The following is a 19,230-nucleotide window of genomic DNA, read 5'->3' as shown; positions in this document are numbered from 1 at the left end:
AATGAGGCCAACTCTGCGTTGCTCTTCATCACAAGCTGCTCCTTAATAAGGGTGAAAGCAAACCCATTCCATATAAAAATATCTGCTTGGTGTTTCGCCTCACACTGATTATGTTTCTTCGTCTTTGCAATGATGTCCGCATCAGCAACATTCGCCTGTTTGAATGCCGTGCAATCGCTGAATTGTATCCACTCCAAAACACACCCACGTGTTGTCATTGGCTTGGGAAAACACACCCACTTCATGTCCGGACTCAACCAGAACATCATAATGCAGGCAGAGGACAGGATCTCTGCGGCCACAGTCAGCACAACACATGTACGGAAAGCCAAAAGTGATCAAATTTTCCTGTTTTTTTTTTTTTTTAGATTTATTTTTGCCTACATCGGACAGACAGGACAGTGGACTGAAGCAGAAAGAGAAACAGTGATGAACAAAGACTCCCAGATGGCTCCAGGACAACAGCTTCTGAACATGCGGCGCATGAACCAACCACTGCTCCAGGGGCATAACTGTGTCTAAGCCTATGTTTTATTTCAGGGAAAATCTCCTGACTCTGTTTTTGAGCAGTATTAAATCCCAGCCCCACATGTAATAAACGATATTAATCTAGAATATTTAATGTAAGGTTATAAAAAGCACATTAAATACTGGCTTATAAAAATGTCCGGTCTTACAGGTTTTCACACATCCACATCAACACATACACCATTCTGCACACAACTATCCCATTGGAAGAAAAAATAATAAATCAATGTGCAACAAGCAAAGGGCCAGAGGACATTAACAAAGCCATTTGTCTTCATGAATCTGTCTTTCAGGGAGAGGAAAAACTCTTTCGATCAGCATCTTTCTCTCAATAATCACATCACAGAAATAATGAGACTTCATTTTTCACTGTTACTCAAGTAATTGCTCCCTTCTCCCGTCCTATCACGAGCTGAGTCACAGCAAGTTCCTGCAAATGTTCTACTTAATATAACTCACACCCGTCTGCAACAATGTGTTGCAAGCAACAGTTTACTTAAGCTTTGGTGTCTTTGCTCTGCCATGTTGGGAGCGTTAGCTTTGTCATTTTTCTTTGCACAGATTTAATTTGGATACCATCTTTTATATCGTCTTGCAGTTTTGGACAAACAGAGAAAACAATTCAGGTTGAGCGTCAATAGGAACGTCACATCAGCATCATTTCCTTAAGTATGAGAGTCTATTGTATGTTGTATATGTATATGCCTTTTTTGATTCTTTGTATATCCAGGTACGAGCCTGCTGGTGTCTAATTGTGAGGGAGACGTGTGATTACCTTCAATCAAAGAGTTGTTTTCCTCTCAAAGACGCCGTTTTTTGTATTTTATTTTAAATATAAACTCAAGATAAACAAAAAGAACAACTGTGAAACAAAAACAAGGGTAAAAATCCTGGAGACAGAGAATTGGAATTGCAGCTGATAAATCCTTAACGCATTTGATCAATAACCATTTCTACAAAAGGCTTCAAACATCATTAGGCGTCCTGTTTTTTTCTTCACGCAAACGTGGAGAAGCCATGTAAGAGAATCAATCAGGCCTGTAAGCACAACCAATAACGCAAATCCAATACAATTCTCATCAACTTCAAGGTCAACAACTTATTCTGCCTTTGAGGTGTGTTTACTCGATGTTATCTGACAGGAGGAAGAATACAGACTAAATAGTGTGTGAAGTCCTGATACTCATCTGAAATCCTGGACATGTGCAGACAGGAAGAGCAGACACTGACTAAGAATAGAGGCAACTCAAACTCAACTTAATTAACCTGATTTAATGACTAAAAATGGATACATGCATTATATATAAGCAGGTCAAAATCAGCATGCATGTTAGGGGGGCGAATGTTCAACAGTACATAGAAAGACAAACTTTAGCACCCGTTTCATACTTCAAGCTTAACATACAGCGAGTGTGCCGTGTGAGGAAAAATCCATGTGCTCTGAATGGGCTACTCACACACACACAAAAACATCCACATTATGTAGAAGAGGATCCTCTGTGTTGTTTGTTTTCTCTCCAAGTGGAACAGGTCTCAGTGGAGTGACGATGCTGGAACAATAGCCACAGCTAATTACAGCAGGAGCAGGTACATATAAATATATTCCTATAAGTCCCAGAGAGACTTGAAGTGAGGCTACTAGAACAGAGAACTGTTTCTGAAACTGGGCTATGACACATAAGAAAGAGAGATCCCCCCAACATGAGTGACCTAAGACACGTGTAACAAAGAACACGAGTAGTGATGATGATGATGATGATGATGATGATGATGATGATGAAAAAGAGCGCACGTTTGGAAACGGGAACTCACAGACTCTTTATAAGTTAAAATAGACAAAATGTGACGTACATTTTTTTTTTTTGATTCCCTGAATTAAGGACAGTTAACCTAACGACTGATTTCTACTTTTTTTATTGATTTTCTACCAAATCACTGCTACCTTAATCTCACATATTTCAACATGACGCTCAGTTTTCTCACCAAGAATTGTCCCCAAATGATTAAATACATAACTTTATACATACATACAAGAATAATAACATATAGGTAGTTATTTCTCATCTTTTATCTGTGACAAGTTACACTAACTGAGATTTGTTGTTATGGTAAATGTATCCAATTGCTGCAGCAGAATAACTCATGTCATGTGACACCATTGATATCTGTACATTCTTTTGGAAGCTGTGCTGCGCCCATTCATGTAGTTCTTAACACACTTATTGTGCCTATTGTTTGTAAACTTATCTTACTGTTCGTCCTGTTACGTGTCATTTCTGCCTGTGATACATTGGAAAAGACAAATCAGGTGAGACAAAACATTTTTTTCCAATCTAAAGCACTTGTTTTTGTGTGGCACAGACAGATTCACAGCACATCGTAAACCACGTTTGAAGCTCTTTTTGCTCTAGATTGATAGTAATTATCAGCTCAAGAAGTCAAGAGCTCTGCAGATGAAGGTGGGCGTTCTAGGACTAGCAAATGTTTCCACTAACAGGTGGTGAGTGCTTTGCAATGCTAAATTTGATTTTATTAAGGATAGACGTTTAAAGCCAGGATGTTAAAGCCTTACACACACAGTCGAGCAGAACTGCAGCTTTGGCAGAGATGCTGGCGTAAAAAAAAAAGAAAAAAAGTTGCGATGTCTAAAGAAGTAAAAGCCTGAATAAAACTGGAAATGGCTGGTAAAGTTGATTACAATTTCCTTTCAAAGATGACTCCTAAGCCTTGAAGAAAATACTTTGAGAAAAACTCTTGTGATTGTACTTGTGAATATTTCTGAAAACAAGTCAAACATCTCTTCAAGCTGAAGTCTTTTTTAGAAAAGTAGAAAAGAAAGAAACAAAGATAGCTATTGTGGAATAGCTCTCATTGAGGAGACGCTCTAACCCAAGCCTTTGCACTTCAGATTCATGATGAACCTGCCTCTTTGCTAACCAATATTCAAAGAACGGAAAACTACTCGACTCAAAATGTTGAGGGGCTCAAAAAGCTACCTGATCAAAAGCTCCACTTCAGGAAATTTAAAAGTCACGTTTGCGGCACAGACAGTCGTTAATGCACCTTGGCATTTACAGCTTCCAGAAAAGATGAGGGAACTTCAGTGAAACTCTGTGAACTATTTGAATACTAAGAGGAGGAAATATGACGTTGACACAGTGCAGTGAAGCTGTGATTGTGGCAGGCTGACGAGTAATATTTTTTGTGCATTGTAAACCAAAAGTTTTTACATATGTTATTGATTCATTGATATGTAATTATCATTTTAATGTTCAATACAGAAATGGTAGTGTTCCATCTGGAAATTAAATGATCAGAATAAGGCCACTTGCAACTGTCTTAATACTAAAAATAGCTGCTCTTTTGAAAGTATTTATGCCCAATGTTCAGAGGATACAGTCCTCATTGCAGCAGCGGTGGGTTCGAATCCGACCTCGACCCGCCTTCGCTGCATGTCATTGCCAACGCTCTCATTCCAACATTTCCTGTCTCTCTACAGCTGTCCTCCAATCAAGGAAACATGCCATAAAGACAATTTAAAAGAAAAAGCAAATATACATTTATTGCATTTAAACTTCAATAAAGAGATCGTCGAATAAAACTTTTATTGGTGATGTTTTCAGTTTCCCTTTTTTACTGCTTAAGGACCATTGTAGTTTTATTTTCTCATTTTGATCAAATGGATTTTATTCTGAAATAACTTTAAAACAGTTCCTGGAAAATGTAGTGACTGATTGAAGGAGAAACAGTAAATGAAGACTCAAGACTTAAAAGTATTGATAAAATACTTTTTTTCCATTATAATATTTAGATATTGTTCGTTTAAACAAGCTTAGAAGTCAAAGAAGTCCTGCTATCAGGACGTTTAACAGAGCCCACATCGCTCCAATATATTTATTTGTATATTTTTGTATGTTTGGTAGAGTAACCACAATTATCTCATTTCCTTTGTGGCTCACATTGATGACCATTATGTGGAAACACCAGCTGTCTGATTCTCTGTAATGTTAACATTTCAGGATTGTAAACAACTCTGGTTGACGGTTGACTCACCCCGATATGAAAGGGTCCAGTGAAGTAGTCCAGATTGGCCTGAATGAAGCCGATGTTTCGCAGACCGAGCTCAGCACTTCTACTCTGAGCCCTGACCAGAGACTCCTCTTTGTTTTCGATGAGGAGGACCTTGAGCACACAGAGATACACACACAGCTTACATGCGAGTCCTTCTGATTTAAAATGGCCTCAATGGAGCCACAATGACAATAAAAGCTCTCAAAAAAACACAACCTGTAGTAAGAATGTAGGTAATATTAGGATACAGGAGGCCTTCTAGTTTACAACAGTGTAGTGTGACAAAAAAAACCAGGACAAACAAATGATGTTTTTAAAAAAATACAAGGATTTGAGTGATGCATTTCCTGTAAAGCTTCAACATAATCAATGAATCATCATCTGTTGATGATTCAAATTGCTTGCTCTTAAGAACTGCAAGTGAAAAGTTACCAAATTGGTCAAAAACAGGTCCGCAAAGTTTAATTGTAATCAGCCACCTGCTGCACAAACACAGGTTACCTGGCAGTCTGGAAGTGTGTGAGCCAGAACGATTCCTACATGTCCCTGAAAGGCAGCATGAAGAGAAAGAGAGAGAACAAAATGAGAATGCACAATAAGAAGACAGCATGCATCAAAGAGGACATCAATAGAGCGATGATTAGCGCTGCCCTTTCCAACCATGATCTGACCTTTCAGCCATGCAGCTCTACCGCTCTGAGTGTGCATTTACATGAGTGTAATTACCAGTCTGCCTGTGTACACCAACCAACAACAACGTTTAAAAGAGGAAAGAAAAAAACAAACTGTTCTCCAGCTGCTTGCTAATGTATCAGCAGTCTGATGTAGGCCTGGTCAGGCACAGTGATACATACACATGAATAGCTGGACTGATGGATGAACACACACACACACACACACACACACACACACACACCGTTCCACTGCAGAAGTCCACAATGGTGGAGCCCGGCCTGGCTAGCTCTGTAACCATGGCGACCAAGTTATTCAGCTGTTGCCTCTTTCTGACAGCACGGATGTTTGACATTTTCCCTGCATAGAAAAAAAAAAAAGCACAAGTGTGGGTTACATTACAGAATGAAGCAGAAACTAAGCAATAGGTTTTTACAGGAATTATGCTCCCAAAAAGAAGAAGAGATGTCAAACACAGAGAGCTCGTCAGTGAAAGGAGGGATTTGACTTGGCTCAACGAAAAGAAAAAAAGGAGGTTGAATGATAGGAAAATAGGATTCCTAGATAAGATAAAAAGATTGGGCCCAAAATGTTCTTCAATGCAATTACAACATACAGTCAGTATATGTTTGAGAGCCACAGTGTTGTGAGTCTTTGTGCATCATATCTAGTGATTTTTTTTTACAACTCAGCAGTAAATGAGTGATTTACAGGATGTGTGTTTGCTGACTTTTTCCAAAACAGGATTCCTGTCATCATGGAGATTTTTTTTGTGTGAAAACAAACTGAGTTCATAACGATGACAGAACATTGAAATGAAAATTGAGTGTTTGAGAAAAGAATAATTCAACAAAAAAAAATCAGATCAATCTAGGCAGCGGTCAAAGAAAGAGAGAAAGAAGATTTGTTGGATCAGTCTTCGATGCGAGTTAAAAGTGTGGGTGTGTGGGTGTAAATATCCATGTAGGAAAGAGTTTGTGTGGAGGTCTATGTTGTGGTTTGAGAGATGATTGAAAAACAAGAGAAATGATGTGAAGATTGGGGGGGGGGTCGTTTGACATTTTCTCTACATTAGTGGAGGAAGCAGACTGAGCAACCGGCTTCAACAGGTTCTGAGTCTGAAATGACTAAATCAATAATAAATCAAAAACTCAGCAGTCAAATGGAAATAGATTACTGATTCAGTGGTGAATATTGGATTTCTATAATTCTACACAGACAGTTTCATATATTATCTGTACGTCGTCATGTTTAGTCTCATGCTTCTTTTTCTCTCTGCTTGGGCTGCTTCATTTGTTTCATCTTTGTATAGAGGAATTAGGAATTAAAGAATTGTATCCAATATTTACTTGTTATATTAAATAGCAAGTAAAGAAAACTTTATTTATGAAGCCCTATGGTTACAAACAGTGCTTTACTAACCGAAATGAAGCAAATAATCAAAATTTAAAACCTAAAAAAGGTTAAAATACTGGTGTACAAAAAAAAACCAAAAAAAAAAAAAAAATCACAATAATCTATTGTCCTCATGTCTTACTTTCCGTCCCTGTCACTCCACTGGCTAAACTTCTGATTTACAAGCAGCTGTTTGAGGTAATTGTGACACTGTAGATCACACATGAAAGACCTCCACTCTATCGCCAGCATGTTTCCAGCTAATTGCCAACAAGGGAGCGCAAACCACCCTTCATTATCATCAAAAGCAAGCGACGAGCCAAATTCAAGAGTCCTCCTCGTCTACCTCAGAACTTTGTGCTGCTGAGCGAGCAGTGTGGGCTCCATTAACTCAAAGCACATCTCAGTCTGCAGCCTCTTCCGTCTGCGGCGAGCCGTCGACGCACCGTGTCACTGTGGTCTCTGCTCCATAAATCCAGCGGTGATTTGAGTCTCATTTACCTCAAGAGTCACACAATGGTGCGCACACAAATGGAATATCGTTAAAACATTATTCCTGCCTTTCCTGTTCATGCCGCTTTTGTATGTGACGACAGGGGAGCAGAATGAATGGGACTCGTCATAGGTTGTAGAGCAGATCCAGTAGTGGGGAGAACACAATAACAGAGGCGAGGAAAGAATTTAAATACCGAGAAACAGCAGGAACGTAATTAGGTCTGAGCTTCATTTGGAAGAGTTATTCACTTGGGTGCAGGCTCTTCTATGTATCCACGACTCCAGAGGGGCTTTGGTAAAAGAGGCCGTTTGACGCAGCAGAACACATTTAGATTTTAATTGCAGATTGCATTACAGAGCGCGATGAAAGACAACAGGGCAGGAATAGAAAGGGGGTCTAATACTTGGCTTAGTTTGGAATACAAGAATAGCAATAACAGTGCAGTCCAGAGGCAGCGGAAAGGAGCTTCAAACAGACAACAGCAACATCTTATAGGCTAACAAACTTTGTTAGCTTGAAAACTTGGCCATTTCCATTAAATACATACAATATGGAGACACTTAAGTTCTGTTTTAGTTCAGGGATAGCGTCCTTCCAAGGACCCATCCTACAGAATGAAGGACTTTGTCTTTTTTTTTTGTTAAGCTCCCCATTTGATCTGTGGATCTCCAGCTGTCTCCTCCCGTTACCGCGCCGACGCCCAGCAACCTAAACAGCCATCTAACTAATGTCACACTACTTAGCTTCATTTTATTTAAAGCATAATTCGAAGTTTCAACGCCCCTTGGATTTCTTTTTAAGCATTCGTATTGGTAGCTCTTGGATTGAGCAGAAACCAATTACTTACGTTTGCTTGAGAGCGCGGCAGCACGTTTGAATAGACAGCAAAACAGCAAGTCTTTATACTCAAACTAAGAGCTCATAACAACTCATACAGCTATTGGGATTCAAATTCATTCCTAAGCTGTGTGTAGACTCTCACTTAACCATAAGTGAAGATCTTCACATTGAAGTCATCATGTAGTCCCGTTGTTAACGCAAACACTGATTATAGCTGATTTAGGCAGTTAAAGTTTTGTCTAAAAGCCTCATCTGGGAAAAGAGTTTTATGGTGTTTTTTTTTTTTTTTTTTTTACATATCAGACATTCACTCTAATGTATTTGATATCAAGCTGATATAAGCTTCAGGCCACACTAAAAGTCTCCAAGTTAAAGAACAAAACAATTCTAAGTTACTCTCTCAGTTTTTTGTGTTTTAAAAAGTGGATTTGAAGTGAAAGAATGTGTGTATGATTGACTTTCATTGATGACTTCTGCTCGAACCAAGACATTTGGTGAAAGGTCATCACTCAGCTTGAGGTCGAACCCATATGTTATAGTACTGAGTGAGTGGGCGGCAGCAGCAGAAGAGCTGTACTTTGCGAGCTTTTCATTTCATTTGATAATGTTGTTTCAGGGAAGAGAGGTCCCAGAGTTCACGCCCTGGGTCGCTGCTATTGAGTCACAGTCATTCTACTTTAGCTGAACATCAGTAAGAACGCATGCACCAGGTATAAATGCCAAAAGATGTAAAGTAAAAAGCCACCTGAAGATATTCCTGCGGGGAAAAAAAAATCCACTTTAATTGTCGAGCAGGAAGTGGAGACCTGAGAAATACTAGTCAATACCTCAGTGAAAGAGACAACTGGTAGTTTATATTTGCATAACTGTTTGTGAGGATTCATTTCATTTTGATTGAACAGAGAATCTGACGGGGGGGGGTTCGGCATCTCACCAGCTACCAGGCCCGTTTCAAAGTCGGTCGGCACTGGGATTTGAACCGACAACCCTGCAGTTCTGAACACAAGTCCGTACAGACTGAGCTACTGCTGCTCCATTGCTTAAAACAAGGAGTGTTATAAGTACGACAGGAGAAGTATCCTGAAAGAGATACGCGGGTGTTATCCTCAGCAGGAAGCTCTGTCCCAGATGCTGACTGTCTAATGTGCAGTAAAATAAAAGATGTAGACAGTGTTATTAATCATCAAGGATTAGGTACTACAGCGTGTAGCGTAGTTATCAATGAGTCCCTGCCTTCTTATTGAAGGCTCGTCTTCCCATTCAATGAGTCAATGAGTCTTTCTTGACAACAACATGCCAAATTTGCCAACTAAAGAATAAACCATTTCAACACCTACCTTCAAACTGAAATTCGACAAACAACCCCCGGCATTAGAATGAAGCATTAGTCACTAAAAACGGAACAGAACAGTCTGACCCTGGAGTTTCAGTAGTTTTATACAGGTATGAACTCAGAGAAAAAAAAAATCATTCACAGACATTTTGAAGGAGAGAGGTTTATCTGCAACAGGATTGTCTTTTTTTCTCACTCCATTTTTTTTCTCTCTCATGCATCTAAACTAGCGCAACTGTCTTCCAGACACTTGACAAACAAAGGCAGTCGTCACAAGTACAACAACAACAACAACAAAAAAAAACCCCACCTCAAACTGTCATCTAGCCGAGCCCTGATGATGCGCAAAGAGGCAGCTAGCAGGTGGACACTTCTGGCATTGTCATACACCAGTCTCAATATGTACTGAGGCTGTTAGGCTCTGTTTGAGCTTCAAGTACAGTAAATATACAAGTGCAAATACTCCTGCATAAATTACCTCTGGTGGAGTGAACACTGAGCAAAGGTAGGCTGTAAATCTGACACTACAAGATGTGAAAGTCCTTTCACATCTTATACCTCTGTGTATGTTAGACAGACAAATACAGTGGAACACTAAAAGCTTGTCTTGCATCCAATAGCAAGTAGAATCAATGAAACCACAAACAATGAAGACTTTTTGGTTCTTTTCCATCCTTTCTTTCAATGCAATTTTAACTATTCTTGAAAATCGTGCGTGATTGATTTGTAATGGAGCAGCGTCTGTTTCTTTTGTTCGAAGCAAGCTGAGCAAGCAGCGAGTGAGAACACCTCTCTTCAGATGCCCTTTTAATACGTGTTGTCACAACTAAAAAAAGTAAGGTGCAGCCAATTTAACGTTGAGACCAATACACGACTTTAAAATGCTGAGACAAGCAGCGTCATGACTCCAAGTGCAGCTGTCACCACAACCCCGCTGCATGCGACCTGTCCTTCTCATCCAAGGGACATTTGGAAACTCCAAATGGTGATAACAAATGGCACCATTAAGAGCTACACAGCTGCTGCACAGAAACTGCATATTGTGGACTTTGCTGATTGCAATGGAAATCGTCCCGCAGGAAGAGAGTTTCAACCTTTCTTCCTCTTCGAGAAGCTCAAAGACAGACTGTAGCGACTCCAAGCCCTATTGTCGCTGGGGAGGAAAACCCTGGGTTCGGTTTATTTGTATGACGCGCTGCTCGGCTATCACAGAAGCACAGACTTCAACCAAATGCGTTTTGTGGCATTTAATTAAAAGAGTGTCGTTGGTTCACATACAGATCAGTGTACACGTTTATGGCTGTATTCCGGTGCTGAATGAATCAAGCGAACGGTCAACCCCCGGCCCCCCTCTCTCTACTACAACTTTTCCAATTCACAAAAAAAGGAGGTGAGCCTTATAAAAACTCCGCCCGTGAACACGTGACCTCGAACCCTGCACGTCACCACCCAGTCGTGAGTGACAGCCCCATCACCTCATTTATGGCTCCTACACAGACAATGTTATGGATTTGAGAGAATTTCTTTTCCCAAATAGGTAAGCTAAAAAATACAGTCTGCATGAACTCATACAATCGATACAGACTTACATCTTGAAGTTACTGGCTCTCTTTAACCATTTCTTGATGCATATATATATATATACTGTATATATATATATTTTTTTAACATTTTTATATTATTTAATTTTGCATTGCGCTTTTCCTCTGCTACCCTGTTTTGCTGCTGTAACACTGTACATTTCAGGATTATCTCATCTTAAAAAAGAAAGTTTCCCCATTGTAATTTCAAATATCACTCCTATGTGTAAATTCTGCCGTTAAAAAAAAAAATCTGTTGGCTTTTATTTCAAGGGGCTCACCCACTGTAGGGCGTTAGAATTCATTACATTGTTAGCACAAATCGGAGCATTCACAATAAACTCATTGCAAAAGTCTTGATGTATTGCAGTGGATAAGAAGGATTTATTTTGGATTCTTTAGAGACCTCGATAGGAACAAACAGTGAGATGCAGCTAACGTGCACTTTTTGTGTGTTCTCTCGGCTCAGGTGCTCTCCCCTTAGACACCATTTTGTTCAACCTCCTTTGACAGACTGATGCGAACAGATTATACTGTTGTTGGTTTTGTTGATGTACAGGGGGGAAAGACATCCCCTCACCCAGATAACTGCTGGCTCAAAGCCACAGACGACAGAACCAGTAAGAGTTTTCTGTTTTTCCGGCAGGTTGAGTCTACTTTGACATTTCCAAATGCTCACTGAGGGGAAAACATGCAATGGCTGAGTCGTGGATGGGAGACAGAGGATCCATTAGCGTGTGTCCTCTGCTTTAAAAAAAAAAAACAAATAAAAAAACGTGCCTATGAGTACCTCTGCAGCTGGCAGTGAGCCCTGATCTCCTCCTCTTTCCCCTGATGCTGCAGAAGTGCCCGGGGCCTTATCACGCAGCTCCATCACACAGATTAGAATGTAAACACAGCGCTGTGGCACAGGGGGCCCTCTGTTTGGACTCTGCAGGATCTGACAGCTAACATCTCTCAGAGGACATGCTGGTGTAAAGAGCAAACGCAGGGAGGGCTGCTCACAGATTCAGATTTGGAGCATTGGTTTGAAAGTCACAACTTCATATTGGGTTGAATCTCATCGAAAAAAATAAAGCAAACCACTTGGCTCGTCTTTCGAAGAGGTTTACATGAAAGAGCAGCGATTTTAAATTGTATTTGTTGACACCTTTGAGTGAACATGTTCCATAACGTTGTGCGCATCGAGTCACTCTGCTCTAAGTGTCCACTTCCCTACATACGTCAGCCGCCAGCTCATTTTACATGCTGTACTGTCGAAGAGGAAATGGATTCCTTCAGGTGGAAATTCTCCAGACGCGTTTACGGCAGAAATCCCAGACGGTGTCGTCTGTCGACCAGCGAGAAATATGGTGTCACTGCACGTCGTGTAAACGGATCCTCTTTAAAAGATGATTCAGCAGAGGCACTCTTTAAAGTCTGATGAAACAGTGTGAAAAAGGTCGTTATTGTTTATATCACAGAGCTGCTGAATTACATTAAGCTTAATGTTAACACGTTTAAAATAATAGGAATGTTGATGATTCAGTGTTTTCAATGAGCCTTTATCCAAAATGTATTCTGCTTTCAATGATCCTGTTAGGGTAATGCGTCTCACGATGTGGGTCATGCCATTATGAAAGGGGGAGCGAGGGGCGTGTCTGAATGTGCAGCCTGGACCCCTCTTGAAATCTGACTGGCCACCTCGAGTGCCAAATAAAAATCTTATGCTGTGATTGGCTACTTACCTCGATAATCGCAAGATTAAATCTAGTATTTGCGCTCTGTTGCAAACTTTCTTTGCCTCTGTCGCGTTTCAATGTGTCACAATTGTTTTTGTTACAACTTTAAGTTCTGACATTTATCTCCTCTCAAGTCCTCAAATGAAGAAACCAGAACGATTTCCTCCTGTCCACTGAGTTGTGAGTCGGTTAAAGTCAAACATATATAGACAGTGGGATGCAAAATATGTTAGATACTTCAAGAATGTGAAGTCGATCTGGGTGAATAGATGCTCCACACGTCTCCTTAATGGGGAAAAAAAGAATGTTTGCAACCTTGATGATAGTTTTATACATTTTCCCTTTTAAGTATCCTTTTGTTCAGGTGTGTGTGTGTGTGTGCCTGTGGGTGTGTATGTGTGTGTGTTCAAAGCAAAGGTGCAAAAGATCAAATTGATGAGTCAATCAGAAAAGGACCGGGGTAAAACTTGCATGTTTCAGGCAGTAAAGTTTATTTATTCTGCACTTTCCAAAAGCAGACGTCACAAAGTGCTTCACAATCAAACAGGTATCTTAGGACCTCTTCAGAGCGTAAATCTTGACATTCAGTCTCATAAATGTTCAAGTCAACTTAAGAGTGAATGGTATGAAGAAGAATCCAAGGCTGTATCCAAGCAATTACAAACATGCGGGCACATTTTATGTGTGTTTTAAGAGTTGGAGGAGGTGAAATAGAAACAGGACGGGGTGATGGATCAGTATCTGTTTGAGGCTCTCATGCATGTATGAGTGTGTCAGTTCACAGAGGAGCAGGTTGGCTGTCTTCAATATCGTGTGTGTGTGTGTGTGTGTGTGTGTGTGTGTGTGTGTGTGTGTGTGTGTGTGTGTGTGTGTGTGTGTGTGTGTGTGTGTTAAAAACACAGTGTAAAAGCGCAGTGGTGGTGTGGGAGCTGTCAGCATGACGGGAAAAGTTCAAATCAAAGCAAACTCGCATAAAAGTAAGCCCGTTAAAACCTAAGTACTGCAGCAGCGCAGCGTCTTTACAACTGCTGAATCAAGTATTGAATTCATACATTGACTAAACCATAACTGGTCCTGGTATGTGAAAGCACGGTGCGCTGAGGGAAGGCGAGTTAACACAGTCAAGGAGCGCGTTAAACTGCAGGGTGAGAGCGAGCACGCTGTATTTCTTTATAAGAGAGCTGTTTCTCTAAGTGCTGTGAAGTGCAACCAAGGGTTCTGCCAGGGAAAACGGACCAACTCAAATAAAGAGTGCTCCAAACCACCAATCAACAACGTGCCTGCAACTCAGAATAAAGAGCAAAATGGATAACTGACATTTTGGTCCAGCTTACATATAGCTTAAAAGGGGAAAAAAAAAAAACCTCTTAACATCCTCACATTTTACTTGACGGTTTCACATTGAAAGCAAACACACTCAATATAAGAGTCTGACAAAACTTGGTCTGTACCTACTTCACTAAAGCTTTATGGGTTAACTGTAAGCTTACCTGACATAAGATAAACATGCAGTGTTGTCTATGACTGTCCAATAGTTCAAAGACAATATGAGATGTAATGTCCATTTCCATTTGGAAGAAATCCCTTTTCTTTTTGTTCACGAGCTCTTCTGTGTTCTCCATCCTCAGTCATCACACCGGCTAATCTTGGTGTTAAACTTAACCGACAACTCTAATCTAACCGAATACGATTTCAAACTGAATCTGATTTTCAAAATGGCCCATCCATTTGAGACGCCGTCTGATTGGTCAACTGTTGATTTGTGGAAATTAAAGTGGAAATTCTTTCATCTTTGTCGTTCTTTGATTTCAGGCTTTTTTCATTTTTTTTCCCCCCACAACGTGTCGATCAAACACTTTCAAATTGCTTTGATGATGAAAATGTAATTATTATCAGGAAACCAATTTCACAGTTATCACTGTTCCCTTATTACGAGTAAGGGGTTGTTATTGCATACTAACTAATAGTACAATAGCATATGCGCAAGGAGGCCTGGGACTAGGATCAAAACACATCCTTTCTGTGATGATGAGATATTGCATCTCTTTACATCTCGTCTGTAAGACTGTATGACTTTACGCTCATTAATGCAATAGGTGCTAGTTGGGCTCCACGATACTGTATATAAAAAAAAAAAAAAAAAAAAAAAAAAAGACGTTGCGTATATGCCAATAATCTTCTTTTTGTGGGCTTTAAAATAGACACATAAAGCCAATTTTCAAACAAATGTGGGTATCTGTTCATCAATGGATTTGTTTTCTGTGACAATATAGGGACATAGAAGGATTCATCAAATCTTTAGAGTTTAAGACCTCTTTCACATTTCTGTGTGAAAAGAGTCTGGCAGTAATCCACGTCTTCTTGAATGGCCACAATATTTCGCTGGCAGGCCTTTAGCTTTACGCTGGCATGGACTGCTGTTGGGAACTTGCGATGGCTCATCCTTTAAATTGAAATTTGAAAAGGCTCATTGGCACTATGAAGCGTATGTCGTGATGCAGACAAAGCTTGCATTAAACCATATGTCCGATAGTATTGAACTCTCTGGAGCAAAACATGAGGAAATGAACTTTGGCACATCTTTGCAGAGTGTTGACAGTAATTAGTACCAGGAGGGAAAACTAAAATTAGCCCTCTTTCTATTAGGGGAGGAACAGTCCTGAAGGCTGCAGCACAACACAGCATGACCGCCATCGTGTTGGAGGCATTAGAAAAGGTTGGAGGGCAAACGCTGAGCAGTAACATATACTCAACAAAAATATAAACGCAACACTTTTGTTTTTGCTCCCATTTGTCATGAGATGGACTCAAAGATCTAAAATTCATTCCAGATACACAATATTACCATTTCTCTCAAACATTGTTCATAAATCTGTCTAAATGTGTGATAGTGAGCACTTTTGCTTTGCTGAGACAATCCATCCCACCTCACAGGTGTGCCACATCAAGATGCTCATCAGACACCATGATTAGTGCATAGGTGTACCTTAGACTGTCCACAATAAAAGGCCACCCTGAAATGTGCAGTTTTTGCTTTATTGAGGGTCTGGGGACTCAGAACCAGTCAGTATCTGGTGTGACCACCATTTGCCTCATGCAGTGCAACACATCTTCTTCGCATAGAGTTTATCAGATTGTCAATTGTGGCCTGTGGAATGTTGGTCCACTCCTCTTCAATGGCTGTGCGAAGTTGCTGGATATTAGTGGGAACTGGTACGCGCTGTCGTATACGCCGGTCAAGCACATCCCAAACATGCTCAATGGGTGACATGTCCGGTGAGTATGCTGGCCATGCAAGAACTGGGACATTTTCAGCTTCCAAGAATTGTGTACAGATCCTTGCAACATGGGGCCGTGCATTATCTTGCTGAAACATGAGGTGATGTTCATGGATGTATGGCACAACAATGGGCCTCAGGATCTCATCACGGTATCTCTGTGCATTCAAAATGCCATCAATAAAATGCACCTGTGTTCTTCGTCCATAACAGATGCCTGCCCATACCATAACCCCACCACCACCATGGGCCACTCGATCCACAACATTGACATCAGCAAAGCGCTCACCCACACGACGCCACACACGCTGTCTGCCATCTGCCCTGAACAATGTAAACCGAGATTCATCCGTGAAGAGAACACCTCTCCAACGTGCCAGACGCCATCGAATGTGAGCATTTGCCCACTCAAGTCTGTTACGGCGACGATCTGGAGTCAGGTTAAGACCCCGATGAGGACGACGAGCATGCAGTTGAGCTTCCCTGAGACGGTTTCTGACAGTTTGTGCAGAAATTCTTTGGTTATGCAAACCAATTGTTTCAGCAGCTGTCTGAGTAGCTGGTCTCAGACGATCTTGGAGGTGAACCTGCTGGATGTGGAGGTCCTGGGCTGGTGTGGTTACACGTGGTCTGCGGTTGTGAGGCCGGTTGGATGTACTGCCATATTCTCTGAAACGCCTTTGGAGACGGCTTATGGTGGAGAAATGAACATTCAATGCCCGAGCAACAGATCTGGTTGACATTCCTGCTGTCAGCATGCCAATTGCACGCTCCCTCAATGCTTGCGCCATCTGTGGCATTTTGCTGTGAGACAAAACTGCACATTTCAGAGTGGCCTTTTATTGTGGGCAGTATAAGGTACACCTGTGCACTAATCATGGTGTCTGATGAGCATCTTGATGTGGCACACCTGTGAGGTGGGATGGATTGTCTCAGCAAAGCAAAAGTGCTCACTATCACACATTTAGACAGATTTATGAACAATGTTTGAGAGAAATGGTAATATTGTGTATCTGGAATGAATTTTAGATCTTTGAGTCCATCTCATGACAAATGGGAGCAAAAACAAAAGTGTTGCGTTTATATTTTTGTTGAGTGTATAATCTTGTTGAGTCGGCTTTAAGTGAAAAAAAAACAAACAACCTTCCACAATACTAAAAGGCTCCGGCAGTTGACAAGTTGTCCGAAAAAAGAAGAAGAAAGTTTTCCTTCTCACGAGCAACCACTGAAAGTTTTTCAATGTGTTTGCGTAAGACAGCGATGACAAGAAAAATGAGAGGTAATGAAGACAAACAGAGGAGGGGAGAGACGTCTCACTGAGCATCCTTCAACAGGTTTGGAATGTCTGTCAAAACACGAGCAGACGTCGCTGTAGGCGTGAGAGCTGCATAATTATGAAGCTCCCGCTGTCCCTCTCACAGGTCACAGCATGTAGCTCATTTGTCTCAACTGTTTTTGGTTCAAAATGGGCAAACAACCAAGGTGAGGTGTCACTTATTCACATGTGTACAGAGCGTCACCCCCAACACAACAGGAACTCATGCTGGTATGAAAATAGTTGGTCAGTAAATTGACTTGGCCAATGAAAGAAAATTGGTTTGGCATCATAACTGCTGCTCACAGCTTCTTCAATGAAAGGATTTTTTCCCCCCACTTGAGTTTAATTAAAATCAGCTTTTATTTTTTTTAATTTTTTGTGTATATGCCAGCAGCGAAAATAACTTCAAAGAAACACTTTCAACTTTGGAAACTTCATACAAGCGCAGATTGATTCGTGATCAACACAAATCAAACCATTCTTTTGTGTAATCCAATAATACAAGCAGCACTTTCTCTTTTCCAGTTCTCATGGTCTCGTATGATGAGCCTTAGACTAAAGACGGTTATACATCCTTTAAAGAGACATTGTAATTTGGTCTTGAGAGTTCAGTAAATCCTTAAGGTTGCAGATTTCAGTTAATTTTCTAAACCGATAGTTGAACAACTTAACGGCTAATGATTAATCATGAATAATTAATGTGCTACAAAATGCACGCCCTTTGCTCAGTTTATGTTTTATTGAAACCATTATAGCGGCACAATTATCAACTGAAGTATAATTTTATGACATACAAACTGTTTGATGGAATAAAACATTGAGGCTGTCGCTCTTTAAAACAAAGGACTGTCCTTATAGCAACACAGTTAACAAAACAATGCCAAACAGGTGCTATATACTGCTGTTTTAGACTAACAAGGCTGACCGAATCAAAGTCCTGTTTAAAATCAACTTAGAGTTCTGTATAAAAGTGACATACAACCATCTGAGCCTCTTCATCATACACTTCATGCTTCTCTTTTGTAGGCTAGTGAACATATCAACACGTTCAGGAGTGAGTCGTGAGCATATAAAACACTCGCCATACACTATATGTACGGCCTTGTCGCTCTTATCTAGAGAAGCTCCAACGCAGAACAAAGAAATGCCTAAACACAAGTTTTGCTTTTTAAACTCTTTATTAATGGTGGCAGCCATGTTGTAGTTGTGTTAAGTTGATTTATTGCTCTGCCTTAAATCTTCCCGTCATGAAAATCCAAAGATGAATGGGTCTCAGTTGTTTTTAAATGTTCGAAGCATTAGCGCCATATCGTCATTCAAGGAAGAATAAAACGTGCAGTCATCTGATTCTTAAGTGATACCTGCTGTCTTTCGAATAATTTGGTAGTAAAGTGTTAACCAACATGACAACGAAGCCTCTCAGGCCTCTGAATTTAATCACACAAACAGCACTTTTTTCCACCATTCAAGTGCGGATTATTTTGATGTTATTAACATATATGTTGTCCCACTACGAACTATCAGTCGTTCAATCCAAGATTTCCAAGCTGTAAAGTTTTCTGGACACATGTTGAGCAGACTCGCCCTCCTTTTGGGTCACATTTGTTCTGTGTTGGCTGAATGTTGACATGCAGCCTGTCTCCTGAGAGCTGTTTAACACTCTGTTCGCGGTGGACGTGGCAGAACAACATCCACACTCCTCTGCTTTCAAACTTTCCGAGTTCGGAATCGATCCGTCCTGCTGCTGAAGTTGTTTTTGCTGAGGGCAGAGAACAACTGTGCGTGCTCAGAGAGGAGTCAAATGACTGAATACAGCGATCCTGAACGGTCCATTCACAGCTCAGCTCAGGTGAGAAGAAATGACCCGAGGCTACACACAAGCTGACACGCAAGTAAACTGCATGCACAGAAAAAGCTGAAGATTTCTGCCCAGTTTGTAGACTAGGAAGTGCTGTGAACATTAATATATCAACTTGAGATACAAAAAAAGATGTAGTT

The 19,230-nt window shown here is 40.6% G+C and overlaps 1 protein-coding gene across 1 annotated transcript in view; it reads right to left on the bottom strand.

Annotated features, from left to right (window-relative positions):
• The window catches only part of gstcd (glutathione S-transferase, C-terminal domain containing), a 49,916-nt gene that overhangs the window by 9,927 nt on the left and 20,759 nt on the right, over positions 1–19,230 (bottom strand). Inside the window, exons 6-8 of the mRNA XM_079337167.1 lie at positions 5,516–5,631; positions 5,101–5,145; positions 4,582–4,710 (exon numbers count right to left, since the gene is read on the bottom strand). Coding sequence (XP_079193293.1) covers positions 4,582–4,710; positions 5,101–5,145; positions 5,516–5,631 — 290 coding nt within the window. The remainder of the gene's footprint in view (positions 1–4,581; positions 4,711–5,100; positions 5,146–5,515; positions 5,632–19,230) is intronic.

Source organism: Symphodus melops (genome assembly GCF_947650265.1).
Source record: "Symphodus melops genome assembly, chromosome: 2".
In the NCBI taxonomy this organism is placed as follows: domain Eukaryota; kingdom Metazoa; phylum Chordata; class Actinopteri; order Labriformes; family Labridae; genus Symphodus; species Symphodus melops.
The sequence above is the reverse complement of the archived record's forward strand: the minus strand, read 5'-3'. Positions and strand labels throughout refer to the sequence as shown.